Here is a 20,405-nt window from a genome sequence, read left to right on the forward strand (position 1 = left end):
TTGCACTGCCGGCAAATGGATGATCAAATTGTTGTCCTGGTGTCTCCACGAACTTTTGCCCGTCGATTCGAAAAAGTACCTCACAATGCTGTACGATATGGGCATGTCGCACGGTGGTCGTTGCATTTGGATACTCTGCGGCATGGCGTAAGTACATTTGCAAATTATTAATTCACCATCCTCATCATCATCATTTTCTTCTTCAATGCATCATTTATTTATTGCATTTTTAAAGGGTTCGATTTCCATTGGTGTTTTTCAATTATTTATTTAAAAACGACGTGGAGAAGTTTTGGTCCGTGGTCAGGGAGTACAAGCGACGCTTTTCGTCGCGTTCGTCGAGCAGACGTTGTATACAGTTTTGCAGAGAACGAATGCGGTCCGTCATGCGCAACACCAGAATTTACGGCGCCATTATCAAGAGCATGAATCCCGAAGTTACGAGTAAAATGACTCGCTATTTCAGCGTAAGTTTTCCTCTTCACAGTTCTACTCATACTCAAATGATTTATGCTAATATTGTTGGAGAAAAAACTACCCACTGAAAATGACAATTTCTGTATTGTTTTTGCACCATCAGTAGGGGTATTTTTTTCTTTTTTAGAGAGGCATGTGGGCAGAAGGAAATAAGCCAGCTCGTGAATTTCCATTTCTGTTTCGACTTTGCGTTTGTTCTCCTCGTGTAGCAAGTTTTCTGGTGGTGCAGTTTCTCCGTGGAAATAGGCGCAGTTCGTTGAATTATTTTTTTATTCTGTGTTTTTTGCTTACTTCAAAAATTCAATCAACCGGCATCAATTTTCAGTAATGCCTCCACAGTTGTGTCGCGCTGAAAAATGTCTGTCCTATGTTCCGGAACTTATAATTTACGGCCTGTCGAAGTAGACAATTATTTTATTTTTCTTATTTAAATTTCCTTTCATGTTGCTTGTTGTTGTTGTTTTCATTTTCAGACCTCTGGATGTTTATTGCCGTACGATAATGGCCATTAAAAATAAATATCGGGAAGCAGTTTTGGAGAGCCTCTGGCAATATGCTTTTACTAAAAATCGCAGTGAGTGTATTTGATACTTTTTGAGAACGTATTCGATAATTGATTGATTGTAAAATGGATGTTTGAAAATTTGCATCAAATCGATGTGTATTGTATTGTTTATGTTTATTTTTTTTTCAGATGATGATTCGTCTATGAAATTGTTCAGAAAGAGATGTCTTGATTTGACGGTAAATATTTGAATGTCCACTGTTATTTGTGTTATTTTTTTTATCAGATTAATTAGTTTCATTTTTAAGTATCAAATTCTGCTTCACAATTGTCGATACAACAAGCGCCGTCGGTGTAAACGAAAGTCCGGTAGGTCATTTCGGTTCAAATATGTTTCACGGTATACACTGTTGGACAAGGTGATTTCTACTCCTAAGACGGTATTGTCGGGCATGGTTTCGAGAAATTGCTCTCAGTAACGCCGGAGAACAACATGTTGAAAATTTGATCAATTATTGTATTTCCCATTTTTTTTCCAGGAGGACATTTTTCCTACAATGTGCAGTTGGTGTCAGCTATGTCAAGGGTCCAGTAGCAATGAGCGAATATTTGAATTATATTTTGTTCACATCAACCCATCCATATCAGGTTTATCATTGTTTGAATATTGTTGTTGTTGTTGTTGCTTTTTAAATATTTTTTCAATTTTGTTCAATTCAGTTGGCAGGATTTTTTAAACTTTGCAAAATGGTACCAAGGAATGTCAACGAAGCGATCCGACTTTTGATGAGAACTCGCCAACATGTGATTGAAACGAAATTTCCAATTTTTTCCTGCAGATTCCCAGCGGAGGTGATGTGCAGCCGCTGGGCCATTAACATGCGCAAAGTGATAAAAGCGGACAAAATGCTTGCAAAACGTCGCCGACCGATCATGCCCAGGCATGCCATGATTGTCAAATGAATTTTTATTTTTTTTTACTTGTCCTTCATTATTATTTTTTAATTTCAGAATTGGCAAAGCCATATTATCGAATTATGTTCCGTTTGCGTTGAATTTGATAAGCATGGCATTGGAGGATTATGGAAGTTGGGCTGTGGATGCTCTGCTGTTGCTGGGAAAACCGCCCAAGTTGAACTCCGTAGAGATATTTAAAATAATTAGAAAACTCTGCGAGACGGCTTGCACTTTGTTGATTCACCATTTTGGTAAATTGAATTTTGTTTTCGTAAATTCAATTTTAATTTTTATACTTCTATTTCATTCAGACAATAGTGCAGTCATGAAGTCGTACGGTAAACTTTGCGAGTATTTTGGCATGTTCGTTCGAAGTCAGTATTTTTATGCCAGAATGATAGCCATTGCATTTTTGATTCGCACTGCCAAGCCTGAAGTAGATAAATTTGCATTGGGGGAAAAAGAACTGAAAGCAGAAATTACCAGAACCGCTTCGAAGTTGAATGTACGTGGGCAATTGTTGAAATATTATTACAAAAAAAATCCAGCCATGTTGGACCGTAAATCTTTTATGCCATTTTCTGAAGCAAGCGGTGCCATAGCTTGTACTGCGCCCCTGGTATATATATCTATATTTGTTTTTTCTGGCTACTGATTTTTACTTTGTTTATTAATTTATTATCCTGAATGTTGTAGATTTGGAATGCGAAACAAAGTCTCAAACTGTGCAGGCTGTTCGATAAACTTTGTATTGAACGTGTGCGAAAAAAAAGGGGAATTAAATATAGCTTGGTAGCTTGCAAACAGCTGGCGAAAAATTTGTCTTCTTGTTGGCGTGGTGAAAGATTTCCAAATAGCAGCCGTTTTCCGACGAAATACCAATACGTTTGCCTTGACATTGAAATGTTCTACTCTTATTATTATTATTATCATAAAAATTATTGTTCAACTTTTTTTCTCTTCCATTTCAGTTATGTTGCATACAAGAAGGAACTTCAGAAGTATCCATTCTTGTTCGATTTGTTGATGCTTGTATCTGAAGGTAACTGACTGGCTCATGACTTTTTTCAAATTATTAATCCAATAATTGCATAAACTTTATTTTGCTATTTATTTTCAGCTTATCCTTGCTTGTGGTATTGTTTTTCCATACTGAAGGGCTTGTTTTACATGTGCATCGCAGAAGTGGAAGGTTGTTTGTCCAAAAAATCCAGACTGGAGAATAGTTTGCTGATGCGTTTAGAATTGATAATGCTTTTATTTATGAAAGTAAGTCCTTTTATTTTTTTTTGTTTTTTATTGTCTTTATAATAAAGTATAAAGTTTAAAAAATAAATTCACCGAAACGTTTATATAAAATGAAAAGCATATTAGAAATATGGAAAAGTTCAAAAGTGTTGTTCTAACAAGCGGACCAGCTTTTCGTCCATGACTTGCTTATTTTTGACGAAACAGAAACTGAATGAGTGGTTAAATAGGATTTTGTTTGTTTTTAAGGGGAAAATGCTGCCACCCCCGTTGTGCTACGTAATGGGACTTCAGGAAGATTTGGAATTGTCTTATTTTTTCAACGTTTTGGTCAACGTCTGGGATTATTTGGCGGTGAGAATTTTCTGTTGAAAAAAAAGACACCAATAATAACAATAATAATTATTATTAATTCATTTTTTACAATTATTGCAGACTATTGTTCCTACCGTCAAACAAATTGACCAACTCTTTGAGCAAGAGTTGAAAAATCCGGGAAGCACTGTTCCGTTTCGAGGTTCGTTTGCTTGTTCAACTTGTTTCTGTTCAGTTTCCATTTTTTCCTCTCAAAATCGAATCATTATTCATCAATTACACTTTTTTTCTGTTTAGAATAATTTTGATAATTATGTAAATTAATTGAGCACCGGTTGATTCTGTTTCATACATAACTTTGACTAAACCAACAAAATAGTGGCAACTTTTTTTTTCATTTCTTCGACGAGTGATTTTTCTTTTTTTTTCTTACATTTTAGGTAACATGAAAGGTGCACTGGAATTTTTGGAATATGTGTGCATTTTTAACATGGAAAAGCTTGGTCCTATATATGCAAAATTCATTGATACTTCATAATATAAAATTCAGCTTTCAATATCCATCATTTTATTAGTTTCACCCTTTTTAAAAATTATTTACTTTAATTGAATTTAAATCCATCTATGTGAAGTATCATTTGAGCAGTTTTCTAGAACCAATAGTTTGCCGCTTTTACAGTGAGAATAATAATATTGAATAATTATTATTTGTGTATTTGATACTTCAATTTCTTCTTCTTCTTCTTCTTCTTCTTCATTGTCTTCTATGTCTTCTTTCTTGAAAATGATTCTTATTAGCAGTAATTTCTTTTTTTTTTTCAAAAATTTACTTTAAATATTTGAAATTGGACATTTTTGTGAAGAAAGTTTGATGATCATTTTAAAGCTTAAACGTGTTGGACGATCATTCAAACAACTTTGCTTTTTGAAAATGGAAAAATTGCCTCCACTATTATCTTTCAGAAGGTATTTATAATTTTCTTTTATCACTTGTTAAATATAATTGTTTTAGATGTGAATAAAATGAAAATTCCAGTGGAAAACGAGATATACTATTTATTACGAGCAGGCGTGTACAACAAAGCAACAGTGTTATTAAAACTAGCTGAAGAACAGAGATAATAATTTCGAACAGGAGACAGCAAATGAAAATTTGTCCGCTATTTTAACTGCAGTGCACTTTTAGCAGAAACGTGTAATTTTTATTATACTGGACTTTTTCATGTAGAAAATTCATTCTTTGAAACTCTCTATATACATGCATACCTACAACTAACTCTGCATACCGACCGGTTGGCTGGACAACTATTTTTATTGCGTAAAATTCTATAACGTTCTACTCGAAATTCAATTCAAATTGTTTGGAACGGCAACTTTATTTTATTCAAAAGTTGGTTTGCATTTCGTCCGGTAAGTTTAAATAACATTCTGTGTTCTATTGATAAAATTTAATAGAAACAAAAAAAATAACAATAAAATCCAGGATTGCAATGTATATTTATTTTTGGTTTAAATTAAACGTTTTTTACATTAAAATTCTTATTCAGAAAACTTTAAACCGAATTATGGCACGTGTAAATTTGAACAGCAGCTCATTGTAGTAAACGTTGGAACGGAATTGCAGTCGACTGCAGCTTAATCGTATTTCCTGGTTGAGGTATTTATTCTGCAAACGGTAGGTGCAGTCATGACGCAACGATAAAAGCGTCTTAAATTGTAAAATGATACATGAATGACAGTTTAATTATTCATCTTAAACATTGTTTTCTTGTTTGATTGAAGCAACAACATCCGCATTCATTATATATATACATCGTTTTCTTTCTGATATACTTTTTCATTCCGTTCTCTGTAATCAGTTATTGGATATATATATATATATTAGTTGCATCATCAGTTCCACTTGTTTTCTGCGGGGCTGTCGTTTCTCTTATTTTGTTTAGAATAGAACCATTTTATCGGTGGAGTGGTTGATACGAAAGTGACAACCATTGGTGCTGACCTTATTCTGTCAACACATGCTATATAAAATATCACTTTACAAACTAGCCTAGTTTTTTCCCATCATACACTGACAAAGACGAATTTGTCATTCTCTTGCTAATTGCTGTGAGGTTTCATTTCAATTTTTTGAGGTACCACAAGATTGTTTCGTTTTGCCACTTTTTGATCAACATGGAACTTTGGGCTGTGAAAGCGTTGCTTCTGCTGTTGATGACCGTAGTTACGATGCTTTTTGGATCTCTGCCCCTTCTGGTCAGTAGAGTTGTTTTGTTCATCATGCATGCATGGATTTTCTTCTTCTTCTTCAATAGAAAAATGATGTATTTTTTGCTTGTTAGACGGTCGCTTTTGCGGATAAGAGAAGATCCAGTTGGAATTTCAAATGGCGACCTCCGACTATATGCGCAATCACTTGTGCAAGTGGAGGTGTATTTTTCGGCACTTGCTTTCTTCATCTTATGCCCGAAGCTAGGTAAGATCACTTTTCAACTTTTAATTCATGTCTAATTTGATTCACAATGCAAACATTTGCTTTGAAAAATATCGCTCCTCTTAAAGCAGTGTGAAATGACAACCACAAACAACAAATATTGAAATTCAATTGCAATTGTGAATTTATTTGCAATTTTAATTTTCTCTTTTTTAAACATATTCATTTCAACTTACTTAATGATGCTTCTTCTGCTGTCCCATTAATTGCACATCACATCAGAATTATTTGATCAAAAAGTAATAATTTAATTAAGAAATTATAAAGTTACATCTACGTATCTATATTTCATATGTTCTTAATTGTTGTGATGTAATTATGTTAATTGTAACACCATACGAATTTGCAATATTCATCACAAATAGGCAAACAGTATTGTCATTCGAAAGTGCTACTGACAGCTGATGATAAAATGCAGTTACATGATTCTTTAAGCTGGTTTTTCATTGAAATTCCACACTTTGATAACCTAATACACAAAAGAGTCGTGACAAGTTTATTAAAACATAAATTGCTTTTTTTTAATAGCCACACTGTTTTGTGTTGATCAAATGTGAGCATGATCCTTTTTTTCTGTGCAATTAATTTACTATTATGAAGTTTTAAAACTGATGCTATTCAAAAAATGACATTCTTTACACAACAGATTTATTTAATGTTTGTTTTTTTTGTTTTCATATTTTTGAATAAGTTTTATTTGAATCATTGCTGCGCTGTCAAATTGAGAAATTCTATAGCATTTTCTTTTCGGAAAACACTTTTCTGTGTAAGTAAGTTGGTTCAGTTGTTAGTTGGAAATTTCAATTTGTTTTTCTAATCAACATTTTATCTTTTAATATGTACGTATATATGTATTCGATTAATTTTGATATTGTATGTGGTGGGTGTTTATTTACTGCACTTCATTCAAAATCCTGTAATTTATTACACATACCGTACTGTAGTACATTTTTATACCTTTACAAATCTGTAACATGATAATCATTGTCTGTCATTATGTGATGTGAAATTTAATTTAAAAAAATAAAAAATGAACTTTTCATAATCATCGAATTTTATACAATAAATAATGGTATAAATAGTATTCTTATCATTCGATGGTCAGTGAGTGTTTCCTTGTTTCTTTTGTTGACACTCTTCTGCTTATCGTTGTGTAATATGGGGTTTATCTTTTTGTAATCCCCGGAAATGATAATTTTCAGTTTGACTTTTTTTTCTGTTGATTCTGTTTGATTTTCGAATGAATGCGAATCATTTAAGTATCTTGGATACAAATCATTGTTCTAAAAAAGACGCAATTTAAACTGTTGATTGACAACTGTTTTCGTCTCAAGTGAATAGTATTAAGCAGTGCTTCATAGAAAGTATTATTTTCATTACGTATCATTTTATATTACGAATAATTTTGTATGGTTGTTTTGAATGGTGCTGATATAGTGTAGTTGGTATTTGATCTTATTGCAAATGAGAATTTAATTGAAATGATTTTCAAAATTTTCAACAATTAAATTACCTCACCAATTTGTCCACACAGGAAGTTGAAGTGCGTGCGTTCGTGCGTTATCAAAGTGTGATTGGATCTTGCCCTCAGCAGTGTCGTCCTTGAACTGATGAAGGGGATAGATAATGTGACCATTTGCATTACTGCGATAATTTGTCTAATTCTGCGCTTGTACATTTGAGCTGATTCATCAGATGTTGTTGAAATTGAACTCTGCTTTTCATTGCAATTCAAATTTCTATTTCTCTTTTTTTTTGAAACCAACGTTCACGATCTTCAGCAAAATGTCACAACGATTCAAGTATAACCTGGCTGACATCTCAGTCTCTCTCTCTCTCTCTCTTTTTCTGTTTTTTAACCAGCAATGATCTTTTTTACAGATAATTTCAACAAACAGAAATTCGCATCACCAAACAATTTTCAAATTATTCTCTCGCAGCATTATGTAAATGTATATAATATATATGTTGTCATTGTCATTTGTGAAAAACTTGAAAATTGAAATTGAATCGATGCGTGAATTTTTTTCAAAAACTACAACACCGTTTCCACCAATTCGAGATATTCAAATGTGAAAAAGCTTTGCAATGCGTCGTTTCTGCTGGTCATTTTATTCCAGTTGAAGCGATGTAAGTATTCCATTTTGCACAACTGGATTGTATTCATTTGGGTTAAGCTGATTCATTTCGAATTCAAACCAGAATTTTTCACTTCAATCGTCATTTTAATTCCCTTTCACGCACGCGTTCGGTTTTAAATTGATAATAACATTGAAAATGCACGGCTCGAATCAAAAAGTGAAAACAATCATGCGAGCTTGATCAAGCGCGCGCACAATGACCAAAATTTACGCTTGACAATTATTCTGTAGTACTATATCAAAATTTGGCTAATATTGGAAAATTGCCAATTTTAGTGAAAATTTGTAGATAGAGGGGGGGGAGGGTAATTTAAATTTTTATTAACAAGCTAACTTCATAATGTTGACTTGAAGAGAAATTTAAAAAAAAAAGTAGTTATAGGTGCTTTTTAATTATGAATCATCATGCACGTTCAATTGATTAATTGTACTTTTTAATTTTTTTTTGAAAAAATTGATACATTATATTTTAAAATTTGTTTGTATTATTATTGTTGTTATTATGAAATTTACATGTATTTAGAGAAGCGTTTGAATTTATTGCGAAAGATTTCAATTTTCCCGAAATACCGTTGAGTGAAATTATTGCCTGCATAGGCTTTTTTCTCATTTTTCTGCTCGAAGAAGTTACCGTCATTTGTGTCGGCAAAAAGAATTCAACGGACAAAGTTGAAAACTGTTCGTAAGTGTATTCCCGATGACGTTATTCTCTATTTACCAGTTGTCATTGCCAGAATAGCACAAAAAATGATATTTATTTTTTAAATAAAGTAAATCAATTGCCATCATTAAAAGTGAAAATGGTGACGGTGAATTTACTGTCGAAAAACAATACTTTATTCTAAAAAATAGAAAATAGAATAGAGTGAAGTGGTTGATTAATGTTGTATATTTAAATTTTCCACTCCATCAACACTGTCGTGACAGTGTTGTCACAAAATAAACTCTACCTACAACAAGCAGTTGCTAATTTAATTAGACTGCATTTTCTTGTGCTATTATTATTATTATTATTTAAATTTTAGAAGTATAAAAGAAAGCAGAAATGGAGCTGGCATTGAAAGAGTTGAATCTGCGTTGGGTCAACCTGACCATCCAGTGGAGAAATGTAGCACTGCCAGTAGTGATCGGGCAGTTGATCATATCTCCTGGATACGTTCTTTAACGCTGCTTACGTCGATCATGTTCCATTCAGTATTAGAAGGTAAATTTGAATTTGGATTTTGGAAAAATTGACAATTTTTACAAGTACATCATTTTCAGGTCTCAGTATTGGCATACAGACAAAAGAAACCGCAGTGTTGGCTTTGTTTTTTGCTGTAATTAGTCACAAGACGCTCATCGCTTTCAGCCTCGGCTTGCAACTCGTCAGAACTCACAGAAATAGCAAAAAGTTCGTCTGCTTCTGTGTATTCCTTTTCAGCATTGCAAGTCCTGCCGGTATTAGTATTGGCATCGGCATTGAAACGGCGAATATTGACGAAAAATTGAAATGTACGTATGAATATTTAAATTACTTACTTTTTAAAAATACTGTAGTTCTGTTTTGTTTCAATTCGTTATGCAAATAACTCCATTGCATCTGTTTTGTCTTTGTCGACAATTTTCTTTTTGAATAATAATTTCATTTTGAGTGGGATTTTTTTTTCTTGTTTAGTTTTACTGTTTATGATTTTCTCCGCATTGTCGGTTGGAACATTTCTGTACATCACATTTTTTGAAATTATCATGGACGAGCTGAAAAATGAACAGTCGAACTTGTTGAAAGTCATCTCCATGATGGTCGGCTGCTTTCTCATTGGAATTCTCCTAATTATGACTCCACACTCCGAACACTGGCACGAGGACAACGATCCAAGTGGCAATAACGTTACAGTGCAGTTCACATGAAATTCCTTTTTGTCTTCTATTTTTTTTTTCTTATTTTTTTTTAATCTAATATTTCAAGTGTTTGTAAGTTTGAATAAATTTTCATTGTTTTTTTTGCACTTTTTCTTTCATCTTGCACTTAATGTTTAGTGCGCAAAATGATGCACGAAAAAACAGTAAGCAAAATTTACAGTAATTTGCACGCATGTTTGTTCAAGTAATAAGTTGGTTGGTTGTTTACAAGTTTACAAATTGAAATAATTACACCACGCCTTATTCGGCCAATTTATATATGTTCTTTGTTTTTATTTGTTTTCACTGCATATATTAATTTTACTGCAGTGTAGCTTTTAGGGAAAAAATTAGCATTTTGTTTTCAATTTTATTTGTGTTCATTCAGATAGAAGTACTGTACATGTGTAAAAAGTAAGTTACATTGATCGACGTTGTTTATTTTTTTCAACTTTTCATTTTAATATCGAGTCGCATTCAAATAAGAGGCATTTTATTTTCAATTTGCTGTATAATTGAGTAACCTATTTTTCCGAATACCATAAAACTTACGATTAGCATGATAACATACAGATTACAATGAAATAAATTCAGCGTTAAGCAGCAATTAGTATCGATTGATTTGAACAACATACAAACATACAATAACCGAACAGTAAGCGTTATTCCAACAGTAAACGCTATTCCATTGCTATGTGCATTTTACATTATATTAAAATGTTATATTACATTATGTTATTTGTATTTTATATGTTATATGTGATATATATATATATATATATGTATATGTACGTATGTGTGTATATGTATACGTATATGTTTTACAGTGAATGGAATGTGCGGGCTTATTGATCGTTAAGATATTTATTAACATCTTCTTCATCAAGGTAGACGTATTCTTGTCGCTGCTCAATCACCTCTTGTTCAGATGAAAGGGCTACAACTTCGCCAACATTCAAGCTGTCTCCATCCATCATCAGCAGCATCGTATCGTGAGGCATCACGCCCATCGATTGTGAATCTTCTTCTGGAATTCCGCTTTGTCTGCGCGTACCATACATAAATTGTCTATTGCGCAACAAAGCTCTTCTACTACGACGAATATGATTGTTGTAATAATGACGATCCAGATTCCGTTTCGTTGAACAACGGTATGAACATTCTGTGCAACCGTGAGGCTTGTCACCAGTGTGGCACCGGATGTGCACAACCAAAGCGGATGATGTGCGAAAACGTTTTTCACAAAATTCGCACGCAAATGGCAACTCACCGGTATGTGTGCGAAAATGAGTGCTGAAGTTATGCCTAAACGGAAAAATTCACAAATCTCAAAAATTTTTCAAAAAACTCCAACGAAACAATCAAATCATCATACCTGTAAAGAATGAGTCCACAAGAAGGACATTTCATTTTGGGACGGACTTGTTTTCCGTCAGGTCCAATTGGAAACATACGTTTATATTTCTTGGTAGGTTGTGCTGCTACTTCTAATACAGGTGGACCGCCATCTGCTCTACTTGTATTCTCACGCTATAAATACAACTGGATCAATTTTCAAATCCCCAATAGCCTCGCTTTTTAATTAATGAAAAATTCACTATATAAAAATCATCTTAAATACACAACTATTTAATTAAGTTGGAAACCAAAAAGAAACTGCGAGACGTGCAACAACAAACACACACACACACACGCCTATAGCAAATAAACGTTGAAATTATATTTGTAAAACTCGACACATGCAATCAATGCGTTATAGCATAAACCAAATCATCATTTGGTTTTCACTGCTTCTTTCTACTGAACCGACTTTCTCTGTTCACAAACAATGGCAAAAGAAAATTGAACTAGTAATGCTGCAATCTTAAAACCTTTTTTTACTTCAAAAATAATTTCTCAATATTAAAGCACAAAGCCAGGCAAAAAGAAAACTGAAAAGAAAAGTGCACTTTATTCTAATAACAACACTACAAACTTACAAATGCAAAAGAGTAAATGAAATTAAACTTGCACATTGCTGCTCAAAATACAATAAATATACACGAAATTTTGCATCAAAATTATAAAGTAATAAATGGAATATATAAAGATTCATTTACTAGAGTAAAATGCGCAACTTTTTCCTTGTCATTGTGCCAACGAATCTAAAAATATACAAACAACACTGTCAAAAAGTTGCGCGCTTACGCATGATGACAAAGATGAAGATAGCATTAGATTACAGGAAAAAATATCATCAGCGAATTGGAACTTCATTTTTAGTAAATTCAAGAAAAAAAAACAGCCTTAATATGAATTAAAATTAACTTACATTATATGTGGCCTTCCTGTAATGAGGTAGAGGTCGTGTCTGAACAGGGTTCACTATACTTTTCGGAGATTCCCTCATTATATTCGTCGTAGTTAGACCTTCTAAATAAAATCAGTTAAGAGTATATTACATAAACTGTACAGTGCATCACATAAACACAAAATTATGCCAATTTAAGGATTCATAAAACTTGCATGAAAATATAAATTGCTACAATAATTAACAACCCAGTTAAGAAAAACCATAATCAAAAAATGCCATTATTGTGTTTCTGTTTTCAAGTTTTAAACATTTATGCGCAGCTGATACCCATACCAGATTTAGTTATATATTTGGTAAAAAGGTTTTCATAAGTGCGTTTTATAGTTCGCATCAAACATAATTCGGCATGATCTAGAAAACTATCTTCTTCTGCAAACCACATATGACATTCTGTACATATACGAGGTCCAGCATCGCCTGGTGTACGATGTTTAACAGATGAACTGCCTAGCAATTCGCGTGGAATAAGCAGACTAAAACAAACGAAACAGTTCAAATAAGCTGAGCTATAACAACTCGCTGTTGAACACTCACCGAAAAAACAAACTATCATCAAGTAACATCTTACTTAACATGTTTGATATCTAAAGTAACAGAAAAATTCTTATACATCAGATAACAGTATGCTGTGGAAATAAAAGAGAAGGAATTATTAAAAAGCAGGTAACACAAAATTAAAATAATAAACATAAAAATAACCAAAATAAATCCAGACATTAAAAAATATATTAAAACATAAAAAGAAATGAATAAAAAAATATAAACAAACAAAAATAAAATATGCCTGAACAATAACAAATCACATTAAACACCTTCAAGTTGCTTATTACCGTAATTGCCTTCAATAAAATTGAGTATTAAGAATAATCGTCCTAAAAATAAAAAAAATGAAATGGTAAGAATAAAATGAAAACATATTTGCTAAAAAAACAAGTTGCATTCGATCAGTTTCAGCTCGCAACTAATGCTACGTGTTTCAGGCTACCTAGTAACGTAACTACTGTAATTAATAAACAATGTCAAAAAAAAGCATTGACATTCAGGCTATAATATTGTTAATAATTTTATTTAATTTTTATGCTTAGAATAATAAATTATAAAAATCTGCGCACTATTGCTTTGCCAATAATTTTTAATTATCTGTCGTTGTTAAACGTGTATTACTGTACTATTGCATCGTTGCATTATCCTGATTGAAATAATAACAAGTATTGTGTTATATTTTAAGTAAATTTTTGAAATGTTGTGTTCAATACAGTCAGAAATATCATTTGGCTGAAACTTTTAAATATACACTGTAATCAGATGTGGGTAAAAGTGGAAAAAAGAACTAGCAAAAAGTTTCATTTTTCGCTGTGTTCTAGTATTAAAATTTCTCATTTTTTAAAAACGTTTTGTTAAATTTCTGGACAATATTTGTACCATTGGTAAAGCATTTGTACAAAAACAAAGTACAAATGTTTCAGACAAGAAACTGATTGAAAATATATTCATATTGATAAAAATTAACCAATGGATGTATCAAAAAAATTTTCTTTCACAATAACAATTCAAAGTACAGCAGTGTATCATAATTTTTAATTCTTTTTTCCATAAAAGCTTCCAAATAAGTAACTGGGTCTGATGTTGTGCATAATATTACCAAGATTATCAATTGCTGAATGTCAAATGTTATTTTTTTTTTGCATTTGTCGATTGCTTTCATTTTGCAATATAAAAATCGAAATGCATAATTATTCAGTGAAAATGATAATAATAATGTGAATTGTGAAGATTAAAGTGGAATTTGAAAATTTTCAATAAGACAAACAGTATGGCTGTTTTTGTTTATTTAGGTAAACTACAGTATGAACGATTCGCTGAGCAATTGTAAATGTCCTTGCCAATCAGTATTTAAGCAGTTGGTGTTGCTGAGTGTCCTGATTCACTTGGTGTGTTGTCAACTTGGTAAAAAGAGAGACAGTTTGGTCATCGTTGTCATTTTTTCATATTTTGATTTCGTATTTCGTTGCCGTTTACTTTGTTTATCATGTAAGTATGGGCGTTGGTTCTTTCAGTGTTTTCCTCGTCAGCTTCAATCAATATTCCTCTTTCGAAAATGTAGCGTCCAGTTGCAGTTGATTTGGAATTTGATTTTTATTTTTACGAGGTTGTTTACTAATTTGGATTAGTTGTTGAATTTCTCTTTTGATCAACGTTTCCGTTGGTCGAACGTAGTTAGTTAGCCTAACAATATTAGCAATCTGATGATTTTTTGCCCACCGATGAATGTAAATTGATCCAGACAAACAGAAAATTATTCATTTTTGATATTTGTTTATTTGTTTGTATCTGTTAAATTTTCAGGTCTCAACCGAATTTTGGCGTGACGGATGGTCAAGCTGTGGCACAGGGTCGTCCGCAGAGTAAACGCTTGCAACAAACTCAGGCGCAAGTGGACGAGGTTGGTGCTCAGTTTGATATTTAAATTTGCATAGCGTGCATTTTGAAAAAAAGCAAAAAAATTGATTCATCGTTCGTTCAAGGTGGTTGGCATCATGAAAGTGAACGTGGAGAAAGTTTTGGAACGAGACGCCAAGTTGTCCCAGTTGGACGATCGTGCCGGTCGGTTCAATTTCCTTATTCAATTGGCGTTGACAACGCCCTAGTAGGGGAACTTGTTTTCAATATTATTTGAATTTTGCTTTTCGTAGATGCGTTGCAAGAGGGTGCTTCGCAGTTTGAAAAAAGTGCAGCGACGCTTAAGCGTAAATATTGGTGGAAGAATTGCAAGGTGAGAAATAGATCTATCTGCTCGGTTTGCTTACAGCACACTGGTGCACTTTCGTCTTGTTTAATTAAATGATTCAACTGTTCATTTCACAGCAGAACGGCAACTTTCATTTTCTCTTCGACAACTTGATTTGATTGTTAATTCTTTTCTTTTCTTTTATACTTTAGATGATAATTATCATTTGCGCCATTGTGCTGATCATAATTATCATCATTGTCGGTACGTATTCCTTTTTTTTGACCATTTAATTATTTGTCTTTTACATTTCACTCTTGGGGTGAGGGGATTTGTTTTTTTTTTCTCTTGTTGTGTAATGTTTTACTGAATTAATTTTTGATTTTCCAGTGTGGGCTACGAAATAAATTACACACGGCTGGTAAGTAGTAACACTGACGTTTTCAGTTGTCCGTGTGTGATTTTGTAATATTGAAAATTGTGTCTGTAGTGTATAGAGTTGTTAGTTGTCCGTTGTTCAGTTGCATTTCACCCTGCGTAGTTAATATGCGTATGCATTCATTTATTTAATTTGCTTTTTTTTCAATTTCAGTCTGGGTTTCGACGTCGAATTAAACAGAAAAAAAAAACATTTAAAGTAGATTTTCAATTGATCAATGGCGTTCCGGTAACTCGTTTATAAAACTTAATGTGTTCAATTTTTTTCTTTAAATGTTGTTTTCCACTGATTGCAATCTGCATTTTCATGTTTCGATGTGCAAAAAATGTGTGTTCAGATGCATAATTTTTGACGTTATGCTCTGTCCAGATGTAACTTTTTCATGGGCAAAAAGGCGTATTTATTGTATTACCATTATTTATTGAACTTGCTGTTTATGATTTCTTGGTTTTGTTGTCGTTCGTCGACGTCGCTTCATTGTCTCTATTGATTTCATGCGGCCATTCTTCGCATTGCTGATTTTACATGATCCAAACACTTCTGCAATAACATGTTCCGTATTCGCTGTTATTTAAATTTTAGTAAATTTTTTGTACCTCCACTTTGTCGCCTGTGATTATGAAAATAGTTAGAAATTTATTTTTCAATTTTTTTGCCTCCATCTCAAATGTGGAAATAGTAAGTAGTGAGATGAAATTGTCTGGCGCTTGGTTGGCAGACGGTTTTTAGCGTTGGATTTTTATCGATTTCCAACAATGCCAGACGTTATTGTTGTTGGTGTTGATCGATTCCAATTCGACGTTTTCACAAAATGGCAAATTTGCCCTTTCTGGCTTCACGACAATGCTCAGTCAACCGTGTGGACGCACACCTTCAGAGGGGCCATTTTCTTCACCCATTTCTACCCACACGATCACGAAAGTGGATTTTTATTTTTAGAAAATATAAAAAAATTGATTTTATTATTTTGCTCGCTTGCTTGTGATTTTGTCGAATATTATTTTTTAGAGTTGGTATTGAGTTGTGTTGATGGAAATTGGAATCGACAGAGAATTCAAAAACACACATTTTCAACAGTATATCTCTCCACAGTGTTGGAATTATCCAAAGTCTGCGTCTGATTCTGTTCTGCGGACTTTGTAATGCAAATCGATCGACACGTTATTGATCTGTTTTGGCCGACGGATGCTTGCTTGGGGACGGACAAGCAAGCTTCACTCGATCAAGCAAAACAGGTGACGCAGTCTTCGTCCACGTTTTTTGTTCCACCCGTCCGCGCACTTCCTCTCCAAAACTACTAAAAATTAAAAAAATTAATGAAATTGAAAAACTCAATACATTTTATTTTATTTTTTTGTTTATTCTTTCTCCCAAAAAATTGATTTTCTTATGGTTATTTTGAAGAATATTTAAATATTTTATTCACTGACATTCGACATCATGCAACCAAGTGAGAAGGGGGAAAATTTTTTTCCCGGTCACAATCAATTTTGAATGCCATTTTCATTGATGAAATTTACAATTATAAATCGCGAACGATTTCAAGAAAATTCAATTTACCTATTTCCGGTCCACAATCCGCACCCGGAAGTGGAGCGTTGCTGGATAAACCACGCGGACAATTTTTAATATATATATATATATATACATACATATGTGTCATCGATTCAGTTAATTCAAACTGCTTATCTCAATGCTGCTCGGTTGTGCACTGTGCTACACTGTCAACAGTGAATCATCACTCTTCAATATCGACCATATTTGAAAAACATTTTTTTAAAATTATTATTATAAAATGTATAAATAAAGTTTTTTATTCACGATTGTTTTACCGCTTAAATGTGCATTTTCTCCTGATATTTTTTCTATTTCAATTCAATTAATGAGGAAAATTGAATTATTACAAACTTCTTGCGTTTCAATTTGAACGGCAATATCAGAGCGTCGAAATTGTTTGTCCAGGCGTGAAGCTTTGTTTACTCAAAGCAGCTCAAGCTGACGCTGTTCTCAACGATTGCACACCAACCGCTGATCACATTTGTCACAGAGTTGCTTTTGAAGCAAACAAAAACAAATAAGCAACAACTATTATATATATGTATATATATATGTATTGTTTAATGTTCTTTTTTGAAAATTACAAAAATTGAAATAAACAATTTGTTGCCGACAAACTGCAGCTGGTAAATAATAAGTTCCATTTGATGATGAACTGTACAGATTGAATTCTTTGATGCAAATAATTTTCACAAAAGACCAAAACAGATAAATTAATCAAATGTATCGTGTGGAAGGATTTTTTTATCGACTTTTGCACTGAACTTTCACAATTAAGTTTATTTGAAAAATGAACACCAACTAGGTTCGAAAATTATTTAAGAAAATAAATGTTACAAAATCTGATGATCAAGTGTCATTTTTTACTAGTTAATGACGTGGAAGTAGACATCGGTGTCTGTATAAATGTCGGCATAGAGTAAAAGAAAGATCACTTCAATCAATTTATGCAATGTTCCAAATCATCGAAACAAAACTGTTTTCAAATGTACATTTTATAAAAATTATATAAGTTTCAACTGCAACATTTTGCGTTTTAATTTGTCAAAATCTACATCGTCGAAATGTTTACGCCCAAAAGAACTATTGAAATTTTGAAATTAAAACTTCTTATGGAATGATCATGGAACAGAGCGAATAGTTGCTCAGTTAACTGCGTTTCAAAACTATACATGCTGAAAAAACAAGATAGAACGATTAATCTTTACATAATACCTGAATTACCTTCATACTATATAACATAGAATAAAAATAGTTGCTTAATAATTACATCTAAATTGATAAAACTTTCTATTTAAAATTCCAGTGCAAATCAGATTCCAGCTTCAAAACAGAAATTCGTTGCTGTAGGAAATGGATTATTCAGGTACAATTTAGCTGGGGATCAATTTAAAACTCTAATTTGACAGACGAAAGCAAAATAAAATAATATTTTACATGTATTTTCGCTTCCTGTTATCTATAATGCGTTATTTCTTTTCTAAAGTTATTACCCAGCTATCAGATAAACTACCACACTAGACACTGCATCAAAATGAATTCTAACACTTCCATCACCACAGATACATACGAATTTGTTTGGAGCAACGTCCACCAAACATACACAATGGACAGGGTCATTGTGTAATGAGAAGTGTTTATATGTTTGGCAAAGCTTCAATAAATTTTCTCCTCAAACCGAGGGCATTAAGTAAATAAAGAGCAATGAAAAATCTACAGTAGTCATATTTATCAGCAGAAATGAATAAAATAAAAATTTGCATGCAAGGTCGTTGGCTTTGTTGACATAGAAATCATTTCAGTTTGAGGCTGTCCGTGGATGGTAGCTCAGCGTTTCGATTGGAAAATTGGCTGAAGACAAACATTGAAGCCAAACACTATTTTTGCTTTTTATTCATTATTATTTTTTGGAATAATTTCTGAAAAATAATTTTTTAATGATCATTCAAAGACAATGAACATTAACGATTAGAAAATGGCGCATTTAGCAGTAAGTGCTAGTTTTTTTTTATTTTTAAGTCTTAATCACTTAAAAATGCAATTGAGAATCGATATTGAGCAGAATTTCTCAGTGTATTCTCTATGAAGATTTCTCAACATGAGGTGACTGACTTAATAAACGCCAAATTTCCGTACAATTCAGTTTGATTAAATACACCCTGTACGGATTGTTTATCTACAATAAAAATATCGTCTTTCGAAAATCACCTTTGCAGTAGCTAACGTGCACTTTCCAATTGACCATAAGCAAGCTTTTGCCCGAAAATTGTTCACTTAAAAATTAGCTTCATTTCAGCTACTTGGTTTTCTGACTTAAGAAAATTTTCAGATATACATAGGTGTGTTTTGTTTAAGTCAATTTTGTTTTGTTAATGCGTTTTTTGTCAGATAGTTTATATTTTGACTGGAATTTAAATATATAGGTCATTTTTGAATTTTTAAATAGATAAATGTTTTCCTAATGGTAGAAATTAACAGTGCATTTCTTCTGTCCATATTGCAACGCGGCTTAGCAAAGAATTTATCTTCAGCCAAAAGTTCTAACGCACTAAAAACCGGTTTCTAACGCTGCATTATGCAAATAACTATCGCTATAACGCGCCTTATCATCAGTAAGGGTGCGTTTGTTTGTTTAATTTACGTGCCAATTAGTAGCATCGTTGAACGTTCTCTGAGTTCATTATAGCGTTAAATAGCCGCTGAAGTCGGTTTGCAGAATTACTGACAAGTATTCCATTTTTCTGATTTTATTTTTTTAAAACTTTTTATACTCATTGTGTAAACAGTTATTTTTTAATTAGACAGCACTTAATGATTATATTTGTTGTAATTCTACTTTGTGATAAAGTGAGGATAGTTTTGATTTAATATCATTATTGCAGGTTTAAAGAATGGAGCAAAGAAAATGTGAAAACACGGACGGCACGAAGCAGAACAAGAGAAGGTAAAAGGTAAATGCAATTTCTTGTGCATCTGTGAAGCAGGGCTAAGGATACTTTGAAAGGGTGAAGTTATTCCTTAGTTTAAGAAATTACCCAAGTTTGTTGTATGTAATATATAAGTAAGATATTTTTCACTGTAAAACTGTTCTTTTTGATTTTCATATTAAGATTAAGTATGACTTCATCTTTAGACAGATTGAAAGTTAATTAACTTTATTATCACTATATATTATTTTTTCAAATTTTGCAGCATCACAGACATTTGGTAAATTACTTTTTTTGGTTCATTAACTTTGTTTGTCAGCATACGCAGCGAATGTGCTTATATTTTCGTGAAAACATATTGCGATAAGTTCCATTTATGTAGG

At 32.5% G+C, this 20,405-nt stretch overlaps 7 protein-coding genes across 7 annotated transcripts; 5 read left to right on the forward strand and 2 right to left on the reverse strand.

Moving 5' to 3' along the window:
- Positions 1–15: 15 nt before the first annotated feature.
- Positions 16–429, forward strand: Tsp_10067 (hypothetical protein). Its single transcript, XM_003373174.1, has 2 exons — positions 16–151; positions 236–429. Exons 1-2 carry the CDS (start codon positions 16–18, stop codon positions 427–429), a joined length of 330 nt encoding a protein of 109 aa, XP_003373222.1.
- An 81-nt stretch (positions 430–510) lies between these two features.
- Positions 511–4,040, forward strand: Tsp_10068 (hypothetical protein). Its single transcript, XM_003373175.1, is given in 16 exon segments — positions 511–585; positions 605–728; positions 803–878; positions 951–1,051; positions 1,172–1,221; positions 1,291–1,382; positions 1,522–1,630; positions 1,703–1,936; positions 1,994–2,123; positions 2,251–2,558; positions 2,636–2,844; positions 2,911–2,981; positions 3,060–3,208; positions 3,437–3,541; positions 3,623–3,704; positions 3,943–4,040. 16 exon segments carry the CDS (start codon positions 511–513, stop codon positions 4,038–4,040), a joined length of 2,013 nt encoding a protein of 670 aa, XP_003373223.1.
- A 514-nt stretch (positions 4,041–4,554) lies between these two features.
- On the reverse strand, positions 4,555–5,303 carry Tsp_10069 (hypothetical protein). The gene is made up of 4 exons (XM_003373176.1): positions 5,262–5,303; positions 5,055–5,210; positions 4,769–4,838; positions 4,555–4,607 (listed from the first exon to the last, which is right to left on the reverse strand). The coding sequence occupies exons 1-4, from the start codon at positions 5,301–5,303 to the stop codon at positions 4,555–4,557; spliced, it is 321 nt and encodes a 106-aa protein (XP_003373224.1).
- A 374-nt stretch (positions 5,304–5,677) lies between these two features.
- On the forward strand, positions 5,678–10,027 carry Tsp_10070 (putative metal cation transporter, zinc (Zn2+)-iron (Fe2+) permease (ZIP) family). Its single transcript, XM_003373177.1, has 5 exons — positions 5,678–5,978; positions 8,663–8,819; positions 9,166–9,341; positions 9,401–9,631; positions 9,795–10,027. The coding sequence occupies exons 1-5, from the start codon at positions 5,678–5,680 to the stop codon at positions 10,025–10,027; spliced, it is 1,098 nt and encodes a 365-aa protein (XP_003373225.1).
- Positions 10,028–10,863: 836 nt separating this feature from the next.
- Tsp_10071 (zinc finger protein) lies at positions 10,864–13,751 on the reverse strand. The gene is given in 9 exon segments (XM_003373178.1): positions 10,864–11,323; positions 11,394–11,548; positions 12,118–12,162; positions 12,179–12,268; positions 12,330–12,430; positions 12,645–12,844; positions 12,940–12,955; positions 13,184–13,243; positions 13,703–13,751. 9 exon segments carry the CDS (start codon positions 13,749–13,751, stop codon positions 10,864–10,866), a joined length of 1,176 nt encoding a protein of 391 aa, XP_003373226.1.
- Positions 13,752–14,184: 433 nt separating this feature from the next.
- Positions 14,185–15,781, forward strand: Tsp_10072 (vesicle-associated membrane protein 3). The gene is made up of 8 exons (XM_003373179.1): positions 14,185–14,240; positions 14,718–14,814; positions 14,897–14,975; positions 15,065–15,118; positions 15,312–15,363; positions 15,490–15,520; positions 15,547–15,639; positions 15,692–15,781. Exons 1-8 carry the CDS (start codon positions 14,185–14,187, stop codon positions 15,779–15,781), a joined length of 552 nt encoding a protein of 183 aa, XP_003373227.1.
- A 3,775-nt stretch (positions 15,782–19,556) lies between these two features.
- On the forward strand, positions 19,557–20,302 carry Tsp_10073a (conserved hypothetical protein; the record flags this gene model as incomplete). Its single annotated transcript, XM_003373180.1, has 4 exons — positions 19,557–19,653; positions 19,986–20,046; positions 20,206–20,239; positions 20,288–20,302. Coding segments are annotated over exons 1-4 (207 nt in total), but the record flags the coding sequence as incomplete, so codon positions are not given.
- Positions 20,303–20,405: the final 103 nt, after the last annotated feature.

This window comes from Trichinella spiralis (genome assembly GCF_000181795.1).
Source record: "Trichinella spiralis strain ISS 195 chromosome Unknown Scfld6, whole genome shotgun sequence".
NCBI classification, from domain to species: Eukaryota; Metazoa; Nematoda; class Enoplea; order Trichinellida; family Trichinellidae; genus Trichinella; species Trichinella spiralis.